This window comes from Anomaloglossus baeobatrachus, chromosome 3, assembly GCF_048569485.1.
Source record: "Anomaloglossus baeobatrachus isolate aAnoBae1 chromosome 3, aAnoBae1.hap1, whole genome shotgun sequence".
Lineage (NCBI taxonomy): Eukaryota > Metazoa > Chordata > Amphibia > Anura > Aromobatidae > Anomaloglossus > Anomaloglossus baeobatrachus.
The window spans coordinates 259,164,994-259,184,869 of record NC_134355.1 but is presented as its reverse complement, the minus strand read 5'-3'; the positions used below and the strand labels follow the sequence as shown (position 1 = coordinate 259,184,869).

General features: G+C 47.2%; 1 protein-coding gene across 3 annotated transcripts in view; it reads left to right on the top strand.

Moving 5' to 3' along the window:
- PCMT1 (protein-L-isoaspartate (D-aspartate) O-methyltransferase) overlaps nt 1-19,876 on the top strand; it is a 70,448-nt gene that overhangs the window by 31,120 nt on the left and 19,452 nt on the right. For all 3 annotated transcript variants that reach the window (XM_075339814.1, XM_075339816.1, XM_075339815.1), the window contains exons 3-4: nt 4,663-4,694; nt 10,157-10,261. In XM_075339814.1, the coding sequence (XP_075195929.1) occupies nt 4,663-4,694; nt 10,157-10,261 (137 nt within the window). The remainder of the gene's footprint in view (nt 1-4,662; nt 4,695-10,156; nt 10,262-19,876) is intronic.

Sequence of the window (19,876 nt, the reverse complement as noted above, 5' to 3'; positions counted from 1 at the left end):
CTCATCTGTCAATGACGCGGAAATATTTTGAAGGGACAAGCTTAAAATTCAACTGTGAATGCTATGACTGAACCATATGGAAAGATTTTTGAGATGAAGGGTTGTTTTTTTCTTTTTTTTTTTACTATGCAGATTGTTTAAAATACTGTATATTGAAGGGTACAGACATTAGGGGAACTGTTCTGTAAGAAACAGCTCAGGTTTTATCAAGGTATGGGCACCTTTTTTTTTTTTTTTTTTTTTATTTCTTTCAGGTTTTGTAAGTCCTTTTAGTATATCTCTATATTAAAAATCTTGTCCAAACACTTGATATTTTTAATTTTTTTTTTACCAGGCTTACAATTGTATACAATTAAGTGAGTAAAGGCCGCTTTATACTCTACGACATCACTAAAGCGATCTCGTTGGGGTCACAGATTTTGTGATGCACATCCGGCCGCTTTAGCGATGTCGTTGCGTGTGACGCCTATTAGCGATTTTGAATCGTTGCAAAAACGTTCAAAGTCGCTAATCGATGACATCCCCCTCCTAATGTCAATTATCGTTGCCTTTTGCAGTAACTATGTTGTTCGTAGTTCCTGCGGCAGCACACATCGCTATGTGTGACACCACAGGAACTAGGAACCTCACCTTACCTGCGTCCCGTCAGCAATGAGGAAGGAAGGAGGTGGGCGGGATGTTCGTCCCGCTCATCTCTGCCTTTCCGCTTTGATTGGGCGGCCACTTAGTGACGTCGCTGTGACGCCGAACATACCGCCCCCTTAGAAGGTAGGCGGTTTGCCGGTCACAGCGACGTCGCTAGTCAGGTAAGTATGTGTGACGAGTCCGCACGATGTTGTGCGCCCCTAGCAGCAATTTGCCCGTGTCGCACAGCAGATGGGGGCGGGTACGCACGCTAGCGATATCGGTAACTATATCGCAGCGTGTAAAGTGGCCTTAACACTTGCCTTACAAATCCTCTTTTTCTATGCATCTCCAATCCCTCGCAAGTCTTTGTTCTGGCCTCCCCAATCCTCCTCTTTTTCCATGCATCCCCAGTCCCTTGCCAGTCCTTTGTCCTGGCCACCCCAATCCTCCTTTTTCCATGAATCCCCAGTCCCTGGCAAGTCTTTATTCTGGCCTCCCCAATCCTCCTCTTTTTCCATGCATCTCCAGTCCCTCGCCAGTCTCTTTATTGTGGCTTTTCCAATCCTCTTTTTCCATGCATCTCCAGTCCCTCGTCAGTCTTTGTCCTGGCCTCCTCAATCCTCCTCTTTTTTTCCATGCATCTCCAGTCCCTAGCCAGTCTCTTCTCCCTTGCCTCCGCAATCCTTCGTTCCCAATGTATCCCCAGTCTCTCACCAGTCCTGGTCCTAGCCTTCAACTATGACACTATAACACTTGTGTGCTGTGTGCTACAGCTGATGATTAGTCTACAGCATCCCTGTGCCTGCATTGAGACCCCCCTCTGAGGATTCAGAAACCTTAGGGTGACTTGAGAAATGGCGGTGTGGAAGGCAATGGGGATCCGTATTAATTTCTATATTTTTAAGCTCATCAATGAATTCTGTAACTTCTTTATAAAGAATAATCCATGAAATAACATCCATCAGGAGTCTTTATAAAACTTCATTATTATTTTTTTTTTTTTTAAATATTCATTATAATGGCCAATAGAAAAACTGATATACTGCTATGGCAACGCATTTCAAACCGTGACATTTTATGTAAAATCCTCTTTAAAGAAAAGGTTCTTCATTTTAAGCGTTGGTTCTCAATCTTCTGACACATTGAGAAAAAAATAATAGTGAATGTTGTTAGTGGGGTCTCTTAAGTGGTACTGTACCAATAAAGAAAAAAAAAATCAAAGGGAAGGGTGAACCTCCAAATCTAGTATAGGTTGTTTTTTTTTTTTTTCTAAATAGTGCTATAGATCTTTATTCACGCATTTCGATTCTGAGCTCAGTGTGGTACCACAGATGGCATATTTGGGCTGAGCTGGTCATTTTATGCAATGAGTTGAAGAGAAGCTGATGATACGCTCATATCTTTGAACTCAAAATAGGCGGCAATAACTTTGTATCTGTATATCTTACTGTTTCCAATGCTGTCACTAGTGATGAGCGAACACTACCGTGCTCTGTATTCAAAATGAGCAGGTCACACTTTTTGGGCAGATCTTCCGGAAAAATGCTGGAGTTTCCCATAATTTTCATTGTACTCGGTACTTGAGTCGAGCCAGTCTGAGCATCTGAACTGTTCATTTCGAGTAACAAGCATAGTTGTTCTCGCTCATCACTACTGTTAATCTACGGTAATGTCTACTTTGAATAATGAGTGAGTGTGTTTACCACTACTCGAACGAGCATCGGGGTGAACGATCCAACACAAGGAGCCAGCTCCCTTAAGTGAATGATGTCAGCACCCCAATGAGAGCCACTTGCAGTCTCTGAATGGCTCTCGCTGGAAGTAAAACGTTTTTGGATGCTGTGGGGAAAAAAAAAAATCCAACAAATACTTTGCTTATGGCTGGCTGTATATGGGTGGAGAGCCGCATCATTGACTTCCATTATACCGTTACTTGTCAGAGCGACTGATCTGCTCGTCTCGAGTAAAGCGCACTTGAGCTGTTTTGTGCTCACTCATCATTAACTGTGAGACCTAATGGTTAGAGAGGAGACTTATCACTTGCCATAAGCAGTCATGGCCTAAAGTGTTGGCACCCTGGAAATTTTTCCATAAAATGAAAACTTTCTCCCAGAAAATGATTGCAGTTACACATTTTGTCATGTACAAGTTTATTTCTTTTGTGTCCATTGGGACAACACAAAGGAAGAAAAAAAAAAAAAAGACAAACTGGACATAATTTTATACACCGCCCCAAAAATGATTCGGACAAAATAGTTGGCACCTTTCCAAAATTGTAGATTAACAACTTTGATTCAAGCACGTGATGCTCGTTCAAACTGCCCTGTGGCAAGTAACAGGTGTGGGCAATATGAAAATCACACCTGAAACCAGATAAAAAGGAGAGATGTTTAGGCCGGTTTCACACATCCGGCTTTTTGCCGTTTTGCCGGATGCGGCGCTCTCCCATACAGTGACTACAGTACAGTGACAGCGCAACAAGCGCCGGTCACATGCTGTCATGTGACCGGCGCAAGTGACCCGGAAGTTACAGCGCTGTCACTGTACTGTATTGTCTGTACGGGAGAGCGCCGGATCCGGTAAACCGGCGAAAAGCCGGATGTGTGAAACCGGCCTTACTTAATCTTTCCATTGTGTGTCTGTGTATGTCACACTAAGCATGGTGAAGAGAACTGTCTGAGAACTTGAGAACCAAAATTGTGTAAAATATCAACAATCTCAAGGTTGTTAGATATTATATCTAACAATATCTATAACTAAGATGTTAGAAGCTTTAAAAGTGTAGTAGCAATTTTTTTTTTTTTTGTTTTCAAGGAAATTTACAAAATGTTTATTTCCAGGGATCTATTAGGATTTTAAGTGTCTTTGGGGGGACTATGGTTTGGAAACCCCCAAAGTGACAAATTTAAAAATAGCGCCCCTCAACATACTGAAAACTTTTGTCAGGTAAATCAAATCAAATCTTTATTTTTATATAGCGCTAACATATTCCGCAGCGCTTTACATACACTGTCCCCCATTGGGGCTCACAATCTAAAGTCCCTATCTGTATGTCTTTGGAGTGTGGGAGGAAACCGGAGAACCCGGAGGAAACCCACGCAAACACGGGGAGAACATACAAACTCCTTGCAGATGGTGTCCTTGATGGGATTTGAACCCAGGACCCTAGCGCTGCAAGACTGCAGTGCTAACCACTGTGCCACCGTGCCGTTTATTAACCCTTTAGCTTTTCAGGAATTAATCCTAAGGGTGCGGTTCCACTTGTGCATAGCTTCCGATGTGAGAGCATCAGAAGCGATATGCTAATGACCCTCTGCTGCAAGCGTCAGCTGTGGGTCATGCGACTGTGATCTGATCTTGCGATCGGATTAGAGCTGCGGAGAAGGGGGGGAGCACTTTCTCAATCTCCTCTGTTGCCTGTCTCTGCATATATCGCACTGCAGTTGGATTACATGCGAGTACAGTGCGTTGTTTCACGCACACCCATAGACTTGTATGGGGGTGCGTGAGCCGAGCCGAGATTCGTTGCCAAACACAACATGCTGCGATTCATTCCGCACGCTGCTATGGCATGAGAAATCAATCGTAGATGAACACTGCCCCATAGCTTTGCACTAGAGTGAGAGCAATCCAATGTTTTATCGGTTTGCACTCGTCTGTGTAAAATGCAAGTAGAACCAAGGCCTAACTGGCATGACAGGAAAGATGTATGTAATTCTTACCACTTAAATGTTGCTAACTTCTGAACAGGTCACTATAAATGGCAGCCTCTAAGGCCATTATTTGGCTGTGAATTGCCATGACAGCCATTAGGACCACACAATCATGATATCGGGGTGCCAATGGGGTTAAAGAGGAAGCCTCCTCATTGCAACTAATGTAAAATGCACCATATACTAAATCCAGTGTCCTGTTTTATCCTATTTGTAGCATCCTATAAAATAAATTGGACCTTTTTGTTTCTTGTGGGTAGAATATAGACTGCCATGCGGAGTACAAGCTGCATAAACTAAATATGTTTTTGTCCACTTACAGGTTATCAAGCAACAATTAGCGCACCTCACATGGTATGTGTTGTTTTTTTAGGATTTATATTCAATTTTTTTCATAACCTATTTTATTCATCTTAAGAATGACAACTTGTATCTGTCATATGCCCCTTGTGTCTGGCCAGTTGTTGTTGTATGCCATGCTGGGAGAGAACTGTAGACAAAGTTGTGCATCCATAGCCAGACATACACCCGCTACGGTCAATGTTGTTCTGTTTGTTGCAGGCAACTGCAGCACATTTAGTGCAATAGGGTGTATGTGAGCGTTGAATTTATGAGTTTTGAACTGCATTAAAGCACTGCTCCAGCATTTTGTTTTTTTTCAGCGCTGGAGTGACGCTTTAAATATAAGTCCACTGCTCACTGTATTATACTCACTTGCTGTCGTCTTCATCTTTTTGGGCACACCTCTGGTGTTGTGGCTCTATCTTGTGCCCGTATCTTCTGACTGGTCAGATGTTTCGCCACCAGTGCTCAATGAATCTCTGAGAGTGAGAATGAGTCCAGAAGCGTTGTATTGCGTTGTGACCTCTCGTGCGTTCTATAAAATACTGGAGCTTCAGGCAGGTCACAAATCGCTGGAGACTGATGGGAGCAGCGGTGATAGAATATGAAGACGACGAAAGGTGAGTATAAGAACTGTGGCAGGGAACTTACAATTAACGCACCACTTCAATGGGGAAATAAACAAAAAAATAATTTAAAAAAAAACACACTGGAGTGCTGCTTTAATACTATATAGTCTATACCAGTCATGGCGAACCTTTTACAGGCCGAGTGCCCAAACTGTAGCCCTAAACCTATTTTTTTTTTCCGAAGTGCCAACCAATCCTATTATGTAAATAGTTGATTTTAACCTTACCTTTGCAGTCTTCTCTTCTCTCCAGCAGGGGGCATCACGCTCATGCATGCCTACCGCACATTGAAGCTGAGCCCCTGCCCTTTTCAGACACAGCAGTTGGATTGATCTTTCTGGAAAAAATTGCAGCATATTAGACAGAGATTTTAGCGTGGAATGCAATCAGATGTCACCCTGTAATCCACATCTACATTTCAAAGTCTGAACATCTTGAAATCCCATAAAGACGTGCGAGTTGCTCCCCTCCCCCTTCATTGTGTAGTTCTGCCCCCTAACTGGCCACTTCCTGGTAAACATGTCCCCCATCCTGATATATATTTCCTACATTCTGGTATATTTGTCCACATCATGGCCCCATCCTGGTATATGTACCCCATCCTGGTAAATGTACCCAATCATTGTAAATGTATCCCATCCTGGCATGTTCCCCCATGCTGTTAAATGACTCCATCCTGGTAAATGTACCTCATCCAGGCATGTTCCCTTATCCTGGTAAATGTCCCCTTTCCTGGTAAATGTACCCCATCCTGGCATTTTTCCTCATCCTGGCATGTTCATGTACCCCCATCCTGACATGTTTCCCCCCCATTCTGGTAAATGTATCCCCCCCCCCCATTCTGGTAAATGTATCCCCCCCCCCCCATTCTGGTAAATGTATCCCCCCCCCCATTCTGGTAAATGTATCCCCCCCCCATTCTGGTAAATGTATCCCCCCCCATTCTGGTAAATGTATACCCCCCCATTCTGGTAAATGTATACCCCCCCATTCTGGTAAATGTATACCCCCCCCATTCTGGTAAATGTATACCCCCCCATTCTGGTAAATGTATACCCCCCCATCCTGGTAAATGCATCACCCCATCCTGGTAAATGCATCACCCCATCCTGGTAAATGCATCACCCCATCCTGGTAAATGTATCGCCCCATCCTGGTAAATGTATCGCCCCATCCTGGTAAATGTATCGCCCCATCCTGGTAAATGTATCGCCCCATCCTGGTAAATGTATCGCCCCATCCTGGTAAATGTATCGCCCCATCCTGGTAAATGTATCGCCCCATCCTGGTAAATGTATCGCCCCATCCTGGTAAATGTATCGCCCCATCCTGGTAAATGTATCGCCCCATCCTGGTAAATGTATCGCCCCATCCTGGTAAATGTATCGCCCCATCCTGGTAAATGTATCGCCCCATCCTGGTAAATGTATCGCCCCATCCTGGTAAATGTATCGCCCCATCCTGGTAAATGTATCGCCCCATCCTGGTAAATGTATCGCCCCATCCTGGTAAATGTATCGCCCCATCCTGGTAAATGTATCGCCCCATCCTGGTAAATGTATCGCCCCATCCTGGTAAATGTATCGCCCCATCCTGGTAAATGTATCGCCCCATCCTGGTAAATGTATCGCCCCATCCTGGTAAATGTATCGCCCCATCCTGGTAAATGTATCGCCCCATCCTGGTAAATGTATCGCCCCATCCTGGTAAATGTATCGCCCCATCCTGGTAAATGTATCGCCCCATCCTGGTAAATGTATCGCCCCATCCTGGTAAATGTATCGCCCCATCCTGGTAAATGTATCGCCCCATCCTGGTAAATGTATCGCCCCATCCTGGTAAATGTATCGCCCCATCCTGGTAAATGTATCGCCCCATCCTGGCATGTTTCCCTTCCTGCTAAATGTACCCCATCCTGGCATGTTTTCCCCCATCCTTGCAGTCATGTTTTCCCCCATCCTTGCAGTCATGTTTACCCCCATCCTTGCAGTCATGTTTACCCCCATCCTTGCAGTCATGTTTACCCCCATCCTTGCAGTCATGTTTACCCCCATCCTTGCAGTCATGTTTACCCCCATCCTTGCAGTCATGTTTACCCCCATCCTTGCAGTCATGTTTACCCCCATCCTTGCAGTCATGTTTACCCCCATCCTTGCAGTCATGTTTACCCCCATCCTTGCAGTCATGTTTACCCCCATCTTTGCAGTCATGTTTACCCCCATCTTTGCAGTCATGTTTACCCCCATCTTTGCATGTTTCTCTCCCTCTTTGCATGTTTCTCTCCCTCTTTGCATGTTTCTCTCCCTCTTTGCACGTTTCCCCCATCTTTGCACGTTTCCCCCATCTTTGCACGTTTCCCCCATCTTTGCACGTTTCCCCCATCTTTGCACGTTTCCCCCATCTTTGCACGTTTCCCCCATCTTTGCACGTTTCCCCCATCTTTGCACGTTTCCCCCATCTTTGCACGTTTCCCCCATCTTTGCACGTTTCCCCCATCTTTGCACGTTTCCCCCATCTTTGCACGTTTCCCCCATCTTTGCACGTTTCCCCCATCTTTGCACGTTTCCCCCATCTTTGCACGTTTCCCCCATCCTTGCACGTTTCCCCCATCCTTGCACGTTTCCCCCATCTTTGCACGTTTCCCCCATCCTTGCACGTTTCCCCCATCCTTGCAGCCATGTTTGCCCCGTGCTCTCCATGTTTGCCCCGTGCTCTCCATGTTTGCCCCGTGCTCTCCATGTTTGCCCCGTGCTCTCCATGTTTGCCCCGTGCTCTCCATGTTTGCCCCGTGCTCTCCATGTTTGCCCCGTGCTCTCCATGTTTGCCCCGTGCTCTCCATGTTTGCCCCGTGCTCTCCATGTTTGCCCCGTGCTCTCCATGTTTGCCCCGTGCTCTCCATGTTTGCCCCGTGCTCTCCATGTTTGCCCCGTGCTCTCCATGTTTGCCCCGTGCTCTCCATGTCCCCCCACACCTTGGCACAGCCGCACAGAGCTTAAAAATTAAAAAAAAAACTCACCTTCTAGCCCCCACTCCTCCACTGCTGCGTCCTCAGTCACTTCAGTTCCCGCGCGGCCACAAGACGCCGGCGCCGCCTACTGACGCTCCTCAGTCTGCTAGGCAACAGGCCTACAGCCCAGGAGAGGAGGCGTGTGAGAGCGAGGAGAAATGTCTTCTATGCTTAAACACCACTTTGAACTGCTGGCGCGAACACACCGGCAGTGCAAAGTGGTGCAGTGTGGCGACAGCGCGCGTGCCAGCAAAAAGGGCTCTGCGTGCCCAGTCTGGCACGCGTGCCATAGGTTCGCCATCACTGGCCTATACTGATAACATCTCAATTCTAAGTGTAGAAGCTGACCAATTCAAATGTGCCCGTCTGCCACAACAAGTGTCCTTCATAGATAGGAACCTATACATTTAAAATTACCTGTTATGGGTCAACACCTACAAATTTAAAGGCCAGATAAACTCCAGCCCTAATTAAAAAAACATTAGGCTACATACAGTATGTTGTCATTTTTATGTCCATGTTAAACTGGCCATTTTTCTCTCACGAGTCATTCATTTTGTATTAATGTCGCATTAGGTTTTTTTTTTCCCCATCCACTCTTTTCCCTAAATTAAGAAGACCTGAACTTTTTTTTTTCCAACCATTAACAATGGATGTGTTAAAAATGGATGAAACCTGGATAGAACACTAAAGTGCACAGTATGGCTTTCATTTTAATGAATCTCCATAGAATATAGTAGCGGAGTTTGATCATCAAAACTAACAAGAATAGGACATAGTCCACATGGATCCGTTTCTAGAACTCGTGTGTTTGGCTCATTGAAACTCTAGAGGGCATAGTGCTATCTGCTTACAGGGAACCTATCAGGTCCAATGGGCACCCAGAACCACTAGCAGTTCTAGGTTGAATATTGCTAATACCTACCTAACCGTCTCTGTATACACTAGCATAGATAAAGAAATCTTTAGATAAAGAATCTTAAGAAATACTTTATTATATGCTAATAAGGTCAGGGACTAGTCTCAAGGGCGTTACTTCCCTTGGTTAGTTGGCCCACATAGAATACACCCACAGGGGCTAATGAATGCACAGCGACGCTGCATATACCTCACTCTTAATGACGGCCAACGGAGGATGGATGCGCACTGCACATAATCTGGAGTCCTGTGGGCTTCCGCTCATGCGCACTAAACTGATGCCGGGTGTAAGCTTCCCGGCTTCAGTGAGGTATAGTACACATAACCGGAAGTGCTGGGACTCCCGGTCATGCGCAGTGTGCATCCATTCTCCGTTGGCTGCTATCAAGAGTGATCTTTATGCGGCGTTTCTACCTATTCATTAGCATGTTAGTACACCCACAGGGGTGTGCTAACATACTATGTGGGCCGACTAGCCAAGGAAAGTAACGCCCCTGTGACTAGGTTCTGGCCTCATTAGCATATATAAAGGATCATTAGGATATTTCAGGTGCTGAACTACCCCTTTTAATGGAGTCTTTGAAAAGTACAACTCATTTCACAAAACACAAACCCTTTTCTTGTCTGTGGATAGAAAATTAAAAAAGTTATGGGCCTTGGAAAAAGGGCAGGGAAAAACAAAAATGCAAAAAATGGAATTTTCCAAGTCTGGTAAGAGTTAATAAATATGCTGTATTACTTTACAATAACCAATACTGCCATGCTTTAGATCCAGCTAATGTGAATAAAAGGATTTGCAGGACAGGCTTTTCATTTGGCATTACGTGTAATGGCCTGTACGTGAAGAGAAATGTCACGAATGCTGAAAATGCATGAAGCGCTGTTTATATCTGACATTTGACAATATTTATTTTATTTAGCATGCATATGCATTAGAACTCCTCCACGATCAGTTACATGAAGGTGCCAAAGCGCTGGATGTAGGCTCTGGAAGCGGAATTCTTACCGCATGTTTTTCAAGAATGGTAAGTCTTTTCTCTTTATTACTATTCTAAATCCACCATGAGATGACCATTATATGGAAATGAAATAGACCGCACTTTCTGGGGGCTTCACTGTGCTGATGGATAGTGCAGAATTGATTGTGTGATTCACCGAACATTAGTTCACGTTACTCTTCATAGCCACTATTTCACTTAAGAGGTGGCTCTAACCTAAAAATGGGATTTAGAACTCCATAGGGTTTCTGCAACATTAAGATTTTAGTTGTGTATTTATGCCCCAAAGTCATCAAAATTGGTGGTATTCATATCAATCTTGATGAGTCAGAATTGCCTGATTCAGTAAGAAGCGCATGCTTTGTAATGAATCAGGTCTGTCTTAAAAGTGGCACGTTCCCCTGTGAGCTGCCCCACAAATCTTAGTCCAGTCAGGAACTGAATTAAGTATCAGGATTAGTGACGGGAAGTAAGACACCGCTCACCATGAATTAGACGAGCGGGCATCGCCATCCCACCTCTGTGCTGATCCAGCTCCCCCCATTTTTTCAGAATTGAACAAAATTTGCATCGAAGGTTGAAAAATCTTTGCACAATCTCCCATTTCACAAACAGTTAGCAACTTTTCAAAATGTTTTATGATAATTTTCTGGTGTAAAAACTGTGATGAATCCAAACCTAAATGTGTTTTTTTTGGGATCTGTGAAAAGATTCCCATGTATTCTTAAAGGGGTTATTCCCTGAACAACATATCACCTATCATGTGTGATCTTTGGGAGTCCGACTACCGGCATTTCTAATAATCTTAAAGGTGTTCTTTGGTCTAAAACGACAAGTCTGTAGTCCCTCTATGTGACTGTAGACTTGTGAATCCTCACATCACACATACTTTGAGCATTCACCGGTGTCCATGCCGGGAACAGTAGTCATGTGACTGGAAGTATGCGCTATGTATACTCTCTCTGCCAAAATCTGACTAGGTGGTTTCCGGATCACTTATTTATTTGTTATGCATTCCTTATAGAGCACCATCATACTCTGCAGCACTCTACAGACATCATCATCACTGTTCCCAAACTGGAAACAGTCTAGTCAAAATCTGGCCTTACTCGCAGCCACGTGACCACTGTTCCCGGCTCTGACACTGGAGAGTCCTCCTAATGCATAGTGCGTGGGATGTGAGGATCCTCTAGTCTGCAGTTACATAGACTGACACATAGTGACTGCAGACTTGTCATGTTAGACAAGTAAATGTAGCAGGTTTTCACTTTTATGGGTCTATGGTGGCAGTAGTGTGGCTTGCATGACCAGTATTCCCATAGACAGTGAATGGAGCAGTGGTCACTTTTCTACAATATGTCTATTGCCAGGAGGCGTTAAAAACCCTTTATTCCATGATCAGATCACAACTGATGCATAGAATGGGGAATAAATATAGGTGCGATAACCCCTGTAAAGGGGGTTGTGCAGGGTTACAAAAAGGGTTTATTTCCCCTCCCCCTCCACCCCAGTTGACCTGAAACACCATACACACATCATGGCTCTTTTTTTATATAAAGAAAAAGCAGGCGTTTTATCCTGGACATGCCATTTAAGAGAACGTTTCAGCCTAGCATTATGCAGACACTCTGGGTAATTGCCTGCCATGTCTCGTCTAAGCATGTATGGTTGAATGCTATTAGTCCCATTGCTATGTTTTAGCTTTCGTGACTCCAGATCACCCCTGGCAAGTTGCAAGTGTGTGCTGGTTTCAGAGAGCGTGAATTTCTAATAGTAATGCTCCTTACTGAAGACCGCACATTACAGTAGCCTCAGTGATGGACTCTCCGCACTCTGAACGTGGGGATGATTCCAAGCATTGCTTTACATAAATAGCCTCTTTCTGCTGAGTGCAGGGCCTGCTGTCAGCTGATGTCTCCCTCCATGTAATCCTTACGGAGGACATTGCTACCTCCTTGCCAACATCTAGTGCCAGGCGTTTCACAAACAAACCGTATCCTATGGTTGTCGTAGTGAAAACCCTTAGCCGTTCCCATGGGGCTGCTTCTCCGAGCTCTCCTGATACTTCTCTGTTGTGCCTCATGCATTCGGTTATAGCACTTCTTCTCTGTATTGTCATACCTAACTGTGGGTTTTAATGATGGCACTTCCAAATCTGGTAAACCTGCAGGCATTTCACATACTTATCATCACTACCTAGAAAAATAACAAAGCATGACATTTAGGTTACTGCAAATTGACCTAAAGGGTATTTTAGAGAACAAGCAGGAAAGAGTAAATTAACCCTGTCTCTGGGTATATGTACATATATTTATCTTCTATAGGACCATCATATTCTCCAGCACATTAGACATCATCATCACTGTCCCCATTGGGGCTCTCTTTGGTGTGTGGGAGGTAACCCACACAAACATAGGGAGAAGATATATGCCCCTTGCAGAATGTTGTCTTTGATGGGATTTGAACTAGCAACGCCAGCACTGGTCCACTGTGATGCCCAATGTGGTGATACATCATGTATCTTGCTGGTGTATGTAAAGCGATATGGAATTAATGGTGCTACATAAATGAATAAATTATTATTATTACTACATTAACCCCTTCTGCCCCAAGCCTATTTTGACCCTAAAGACCAGGCCATTTTTTGCAATTCTGACCAGTGTCACTTTATGAGGTTATAACTCTGGAACGCTTCAGCGGATCCCGGTGAGTCTGAGATTGTTTTTTCGTGACATATTGGGCTTCATGTTAGTGGTAAATTTAGGCCGATATTTTTTGTGTTTCTTTGTGAAAAAAATGGAAATTTCGCGAAAATTTTGTAATTTTCAAACTTTTAATTTTTATGCTCTAAAACCAACGAGACATATGACACAAAATAATTAATAAATTACATTTCCCACATGTCTACTTTACATCAGAACAATTTGGGGGAAAAAAACAAATTTAAGTAAGTTATAGGGGTTCAAAGTTTGAGCAATTTCTAATTTTTACAACAAAATTTACAAAGCCACATTTTTTAGGGACCACATCACATTTGAAGTGATTTTGAGAGGTCTACATGACACAGAACACCCAAAAGTGACACCATTCCAAAAACTGCACCCCTCAGGCTACTCAAAACCACATTCAAGAAGGTTATTAACCCTTCAGGTGCTTCACAGTGACTAAAGCAATGTGGAAGGAAAAAATGAACATTTTACTTTTTCCAACAAAAATGTTAATTTAGCCTCAAATATTGCATATTCACAAGGGTAGCAGGATTAAATGAACCCCCAAAATTTGTTGGGCAATTTCTTCTGAGCACGCAGATACCTCATATGTGGCGAAAAAACACTGTTTGGGCGCACGACGGGACTCGGAAGGGAAGGAGCGCCATTTGACTTTTTGAACAGAAAAATAGCTGGAATCGTTAGCCGCACCATGTTGCGTTTGGAGAGCCCCTGAGGTGCCGAAACAGTGGAGCTCCCCCACATGTGACCCCATTTTGGAAACTAGACACCTCATGGAATTTATCTAGATGTTTATTGAGCACTTTGAACCTCTGGGGGCTTTACAAAAGTTAATAGAGTTGAGCCGTGCAAATAAAAAAATTTTTTTTTAACACAAAATTGTTACTTCAACCAGGTAGCTTTTTTTTTCACAAGGGTATCAGGAAAAATTGCACCATAAAATGTATTGTGCAATTTCTCCTGAGTACACAGACACCTCATATGTGGTGGAAATCAAATGTTTGGGTGCACAGCAGGGCTCAGAATGCAAGGAGCGTCATTTGACGTTTCAAACGCAAAATTGTCTAGGATAATTAGCGTATTCCATGTTGTGTTTGGAGACTCCCTGAGGTGCCGAAACAGTGGAGCTCCCCCACATGTTCGCTTACTGGTCAGGTGGTTGACCGCCACCATGCCGTGCACGCCCAGTGTGGTTTGCAAATTCCTTCTGTTGCCATCTAAATTTATGTTTGAGCCTGTTCACATACAGCCACCGCCTCCTGTTCCATAGGCATATTTACTTAAGCACCACCTGCCTGGGGCTGTTCCGCCCTTCATTCATGTTTGCTGGTCTGGCACTGTGGGGGTCAGTTCTGACATTGTGCTGGTGTGTGTGGTTCTGCCGCACACACTGGCACCTGGACTGCCCTTCTACTCGCAGTTGTCAGCCCTTGCAGCATGGGAGCGGTTCTGACACTTCTCAGGTAGGTGATGTTCTCATATGGTCCTGCGCATTACACGAGACCTTATGGTACGTATGTATATTATAAATGTAGTGTAGGGACCCCCCTTATAATGATTTGCCGTGACGGGGCAGGGGGGGTCAAATTATTGATCAATTATTTGCCAAAAATCTCATTGAATTGTTATAGCAGGAATGAATTTGTGAATATTACACTTTTTTTACTTTTTCATTGTTGCATGCCACTCACAAGCAGTGCTGGCTCCCCTCCACCATTTCTCCCCCACATGTGACCCCATTTTGGAAACTAGACCCCCATGGCATAGAAAAAAAAATAGGGCGCACGCACAAATGTTCTGCAAAAAAAGGGGGGGGACTAGGTGGGATGGAAAAAAGAAGTCCTGTCCAAAGTAGAGTACGACTGCAGGACGATTGCTGATCAGGTACCTAATTGTTCAAGTTTTGTTTTTGTTTTTTTTTTTTATTTGGGGTGCACAAAAAAAAAGCAAAAACTATAGCAACAATTACGTACCTGATCAACCAATCACGTAGCTGATCAGCACTTGGCGGCAGGCAGGTGGGGGAGGAGGGGGGGAGAGGGAGTGGGAGATATGATTGGGGATAGTTAGAAAAGAGCCACGAACAATACTTACAGGATGGATCAGAACAGCGGCAGATTGGGGGGCGGCAGATTATGGGGCGGCGGCAGATGGGAGGGCAGCGGCATATAAAGGGAGCATCTGTGAATGTGAGACGGCGGCGGCTTGGATAGGGTGGGGGCGGATGGGAGAGGGCGCAGTGGATGCAGGAGCGGCAGAGGATAGGGGGGATGGGAGAAAAGGGGATTGGGAGGTGAGACACGGGGGTGACAGGGGAGGGGAGCACACATCACGGGGGTGACGGGGGAGGGAACACACATCACGGGGGTGACGGGGGAGGGAGCACACATCACGGGGGTGACGGGGGAGGGAGCACACATCACGGGGGTGACGGGGGAGGGAGCACACATCACGGGGGTGACGGGGGAGGGAGCACACATCACGGGGGTGACGGGGGAGGGAGCACACATCACGGGGGTGACGGGGGAGGGAGCACACATCACGGGGGTGACGGGGGAGGGAGCACACATCACGGGGGTGACGGGGGAGGGAGCACACATCACGGGGGTGACGGGGGAGGGAGCACACATCACGGGGGTGACGGGGGAGGGAGCACACATCACGGGGGTGACGGGGGAGGGAGCACACATCACGGGGGTGACGGGGGAGGGGGCACACATCACGGGGGTGACGGGGGAGGGAGCACACATCACGGGGGTGACGGGGGAGGGAGCACACATCACGGGGGTGACGGGGGAGGGAGCACACATCACGGGGGTGACGGGGGAGGGAGCACACATCACGGGGGTGACGGGGGAGGGAGCACACATCACGGGGGTGACGGGGGAGGGAGCACACATCACGGGGGTGACGGGGGAGGGAGCACACATCACGGGGGTGACGGGGGAGGGAGCACACATCACGGGGGTGACGGGGGAGGGAGCACACATCACGGGGGTGACGGGGGAGGGAGCACACATCACGGGGGTGACGGGGGAGGGAGCACACATCACGGGGGTGACGGGGGAGGGAGCACACATCACGGGGGTGACGGGGGAGGGAGCACACATCACGGGGGTGACGGGGGAGGGAGCACACATCACGGGGGTGACGGGGGAGGGAGCACACATCACGGGGGTGACGGAGGTGGGGAGCACACATCACGGGGGTGACGGGGGTGGGGGCGAGCAGCACATAACGGAGGGGAGGGGGCGAGCACCGATCGCGAGGGGGAGGGGCCGGGCAGCAGATCGGAGGGAGCGGTGGCACTATGGCAGATGGAGGAGGAGAGGGAGCGCGCAGCACATAACGGAGGTGAGGGGGCGGGCACCGATCACGAGGGGGAGGGGCCGGGCAGCAGATCGGGAGAAGCGGTGGCACTGTGGCAGATGGAGGGTGGCGGCGGATCGGGAGGCTTTTCGCCGGTTTCATACAGTGGCATGGCAGCGCGGCAACTTCCGGGTCCCATGCTCCGGTTCCATAACAGCATGGGACCGGAGCTTGTCGCCCTGCCATTGCACTGTGTACACTCACTGTGCTGGCGTGCTGCAGGGAAGTGAAGCTGATGGGGGCGGTCACCGGCAACAGGTCCACTGTGATTGGAGAGATCGGTCACAAGGTCAATCTCTCCAATCAGAGCTACTGGAGCTGGGGGAGGGTGATCCAGTGAGGACACCCAGCTCCAGCCAATGGCCAGTGCTACAGCTGCACTGGTTAGGGCTGGATTTCAATGTTTCAGTCACTTTAAATGGCTGGAACATTACAGTGGCTGTGATTGGTTGAGCGGCGTTCGTCAGACAATCACAGCCTCCGTAGGTCCGGGGAGGAGGTACCACCCCTCCTGAGGTCAGGAACAGGTCCCCTCCTCCCCGAATCTGCGGTTTGTGTTAACCGATTGCAGTCACCGGAGGCTCCGGTGCCGTGATTCCGCCATGACTGAAAGATCTGTCCTTGGTCGTTAAGGCCCAGGGCACCATGACGGATCTTTCCGTCCATGGTCGTGAAGGGGTTAAAGTGAATCTGTCACCAGGTTTTTGTCATGTAATCTGAGAGCAGCATAATGTAGGGGCTGAGATCCTGATTCCAGCGATGTGTCACTTAGGGCCGTTTCACACATCCGGCTTTTTGCCGGATTGGCAGATCTGGCGCACTCCAGTACAGTGTGATACAGTACAATGGCAGCGCGGCAGCTTTCGGGTCACATGCTCCGGTCACATGACAGCATGTGACCGGAGCTTGTCGCGCTGCCATTGTACTGTATCACACTGTACTGTAGTGTGACGGATCCGGCAATCCAGCGATAAGCCGGATGTGTGAAACTAGCCTTGATTGCTCAGTTCCTTATTTATTTCTAATGGGAAAAACGACTAGTAAAATGTTTATTCTGCATTCAGTAAAACAGAATGACCAAAAGCAAATTAATATATCAAAAAGAATGACCCACCCATCCAACAGATGTGAACAGGTGCTGGCTAAAAACACAATGTAACTACAAAATACATACAGCTGCACTCTAAAATGCTAACCATAAATAAGGGAACTCTGGTATTGCATTACTGCTGTAGGAATATTTGAAAAAAGAGGCACTTAGCTTACGTATTGGACAGTGCATGTGAGCTTGGTAACCAGTGACAAGGTGATTTCAATATACCGAGTCCCTAACTTAAAGGAGTTGTCCGACATAAACTCAAAAATGTTTGTTAAGCTAATCTGTGCTGTATTGTCATATAAATCACCTCTACATTATTTTTTGTTTTCTAACTTTTGTTCCTCTTGAATTCACCCTTTATTTTCTGCAGCTCTTTGTTTACATTCAGCTCTAGCAAACTGACCACTTCCTGTGCCACACCTCCCAGTCAGAGCGGGCACCGCCCGGCCCCAGTGTCCAGCCTCGCCCTCTGCCCGCCCTCTGCACACACATTCCCTGTCAGTATTCTTCCCCAGCACCTGACCTGGTATCACTACAGCATTGCAAATAACAGCCCCACATCGGGCTCTGCACCCCACACACGCACATCGGGCTCTGCACCCCACACACACGCACATCGGGCTCTGCACCCCACACACACGCACATCGGGCTCTGCACCCCACACACACGCACATCGGGCTCTGCACCCGACACACACGCACATCGGGCTCTGCACCCGACACACACGCACATCGGGCTCTGCACCCGACACACACGCACATCGGGCTCTGCACCCGACACACACGCACATCGGGCTCTGCACCCGACACACACGCACATCGGGCTCTGCACCCGACACACACGCACATCGGGCTCTGCACCCCACACACACGCACATCGGGCTCTGCACCCCACACACACGCACATCGGGCTCTGCACCCCACACACACGCACATCGGGCTCTGCACCCCACACACACGCACATCGAGCTCTGCACCCCACACACACGCACATCGAGCTCTGCACCCCACACACACGCACATCGGGCTCTGCACCCCACACACACGCACATCGGGCTCTGCACCCCACACACACGCACATCGGGCTCTGCACCCCACACACACGCACATCGGGCTCTGCACCCCACACACACGCACATCGGGCTCTGCACCCCACACACACGCACATCGGGCTCTGTACCCCACACACACGCACATCGGGCTCTGTACCGATCCCCCCACCCCCATAGGGAACACATGTAGGGAGTACATACTCACCCGTCCTCGGTCCCCGCCGCTCCTGCGCGTTCGCACGCTGTCTGTGCTCTGGACATATCAGCACAGTAGTGACGTTACCACTGTGCTGAAGAGAGCACAGACAGCGGGACAATGATGAGAAGCAGCGCTGCGCTCCCTCTCATCAGCGCTTTCAAATGTACCGGCATCTGTGATCTGTGATGCCGGTACATTTGAATGTGCGATCCTGAGCAGGGGCCCGCTGCTGGCGCTGACACCACGGCAGTTGCCGCCAGGCCCCTCCCCCAGGTCACGGACCCCACAGCAGTGCAGGGGCAGGTTACTGGAGGTGCGGGGGAATGTGTGGGAGGGTGCAGAGAAGGGGGCGGGGCTCATCGCACTGTAGCCGCCCAGCAGAGAGGCGACATGCTGTTCCAGATTTGCATGTCAACATGGTCCTGCCCATGTTGACATGAAATGACCGAAAGCAGCAAAATCGCGGCAGGAGCGGTCACATGACCACTCTGAGCCGGGGGAGAGGGGCTGACAACAGGGCAGGTAAGTGGTCACTAACTACTTACCTGCCCCAATGTAGCCCAATAGGGTAATAAAAAAAAAAAAAGTCATAAGAAGCCGGATAACACCTTTAAATGCCTCCACCTGTTGGATGTGCAGGTCAGTCTTTTTGATATATTTGTAATGCCTTTCTGTCTGACTGAGCACTCCACCCTTTAACCAGGCTGTGTCCGTCCTCCTTTATAGTTGGAGCCTAGCTGCCCAGACATGTAGGTTTTTAACCCAGATAGAGGCATTTCAGTTGGGGTCCTGGTATATTAAGATACACCTTGTTACCGGGCTCACATGCATTGGCCAATACATAAGCTAAATATCTTTTTTCCAATACATTGTAACTTTGGATTACGAGCATAATTTGTTCCGGGAGTCTGCTCTTAAACCAAGTTACTCTTATATTAAAGCGAATTTTCCCATAGGAAATAACTGAAACGCAGACAATTCGTTCCACAACCCAAAAATATTTACTGTATTTATACAAACTTATTACAGTAATACAAAATAATCTACTGTATTCATATAAAATCATTACAGTACACTAATACAAAATACTGTACAGTATAGTAAACATACAATACTAGTTAAACTGCACTTTACCTTGCAATAAAATTGTTGGTGTGCGAGAGGTACAGTATAAACAATGTGCTGTACTGGTTA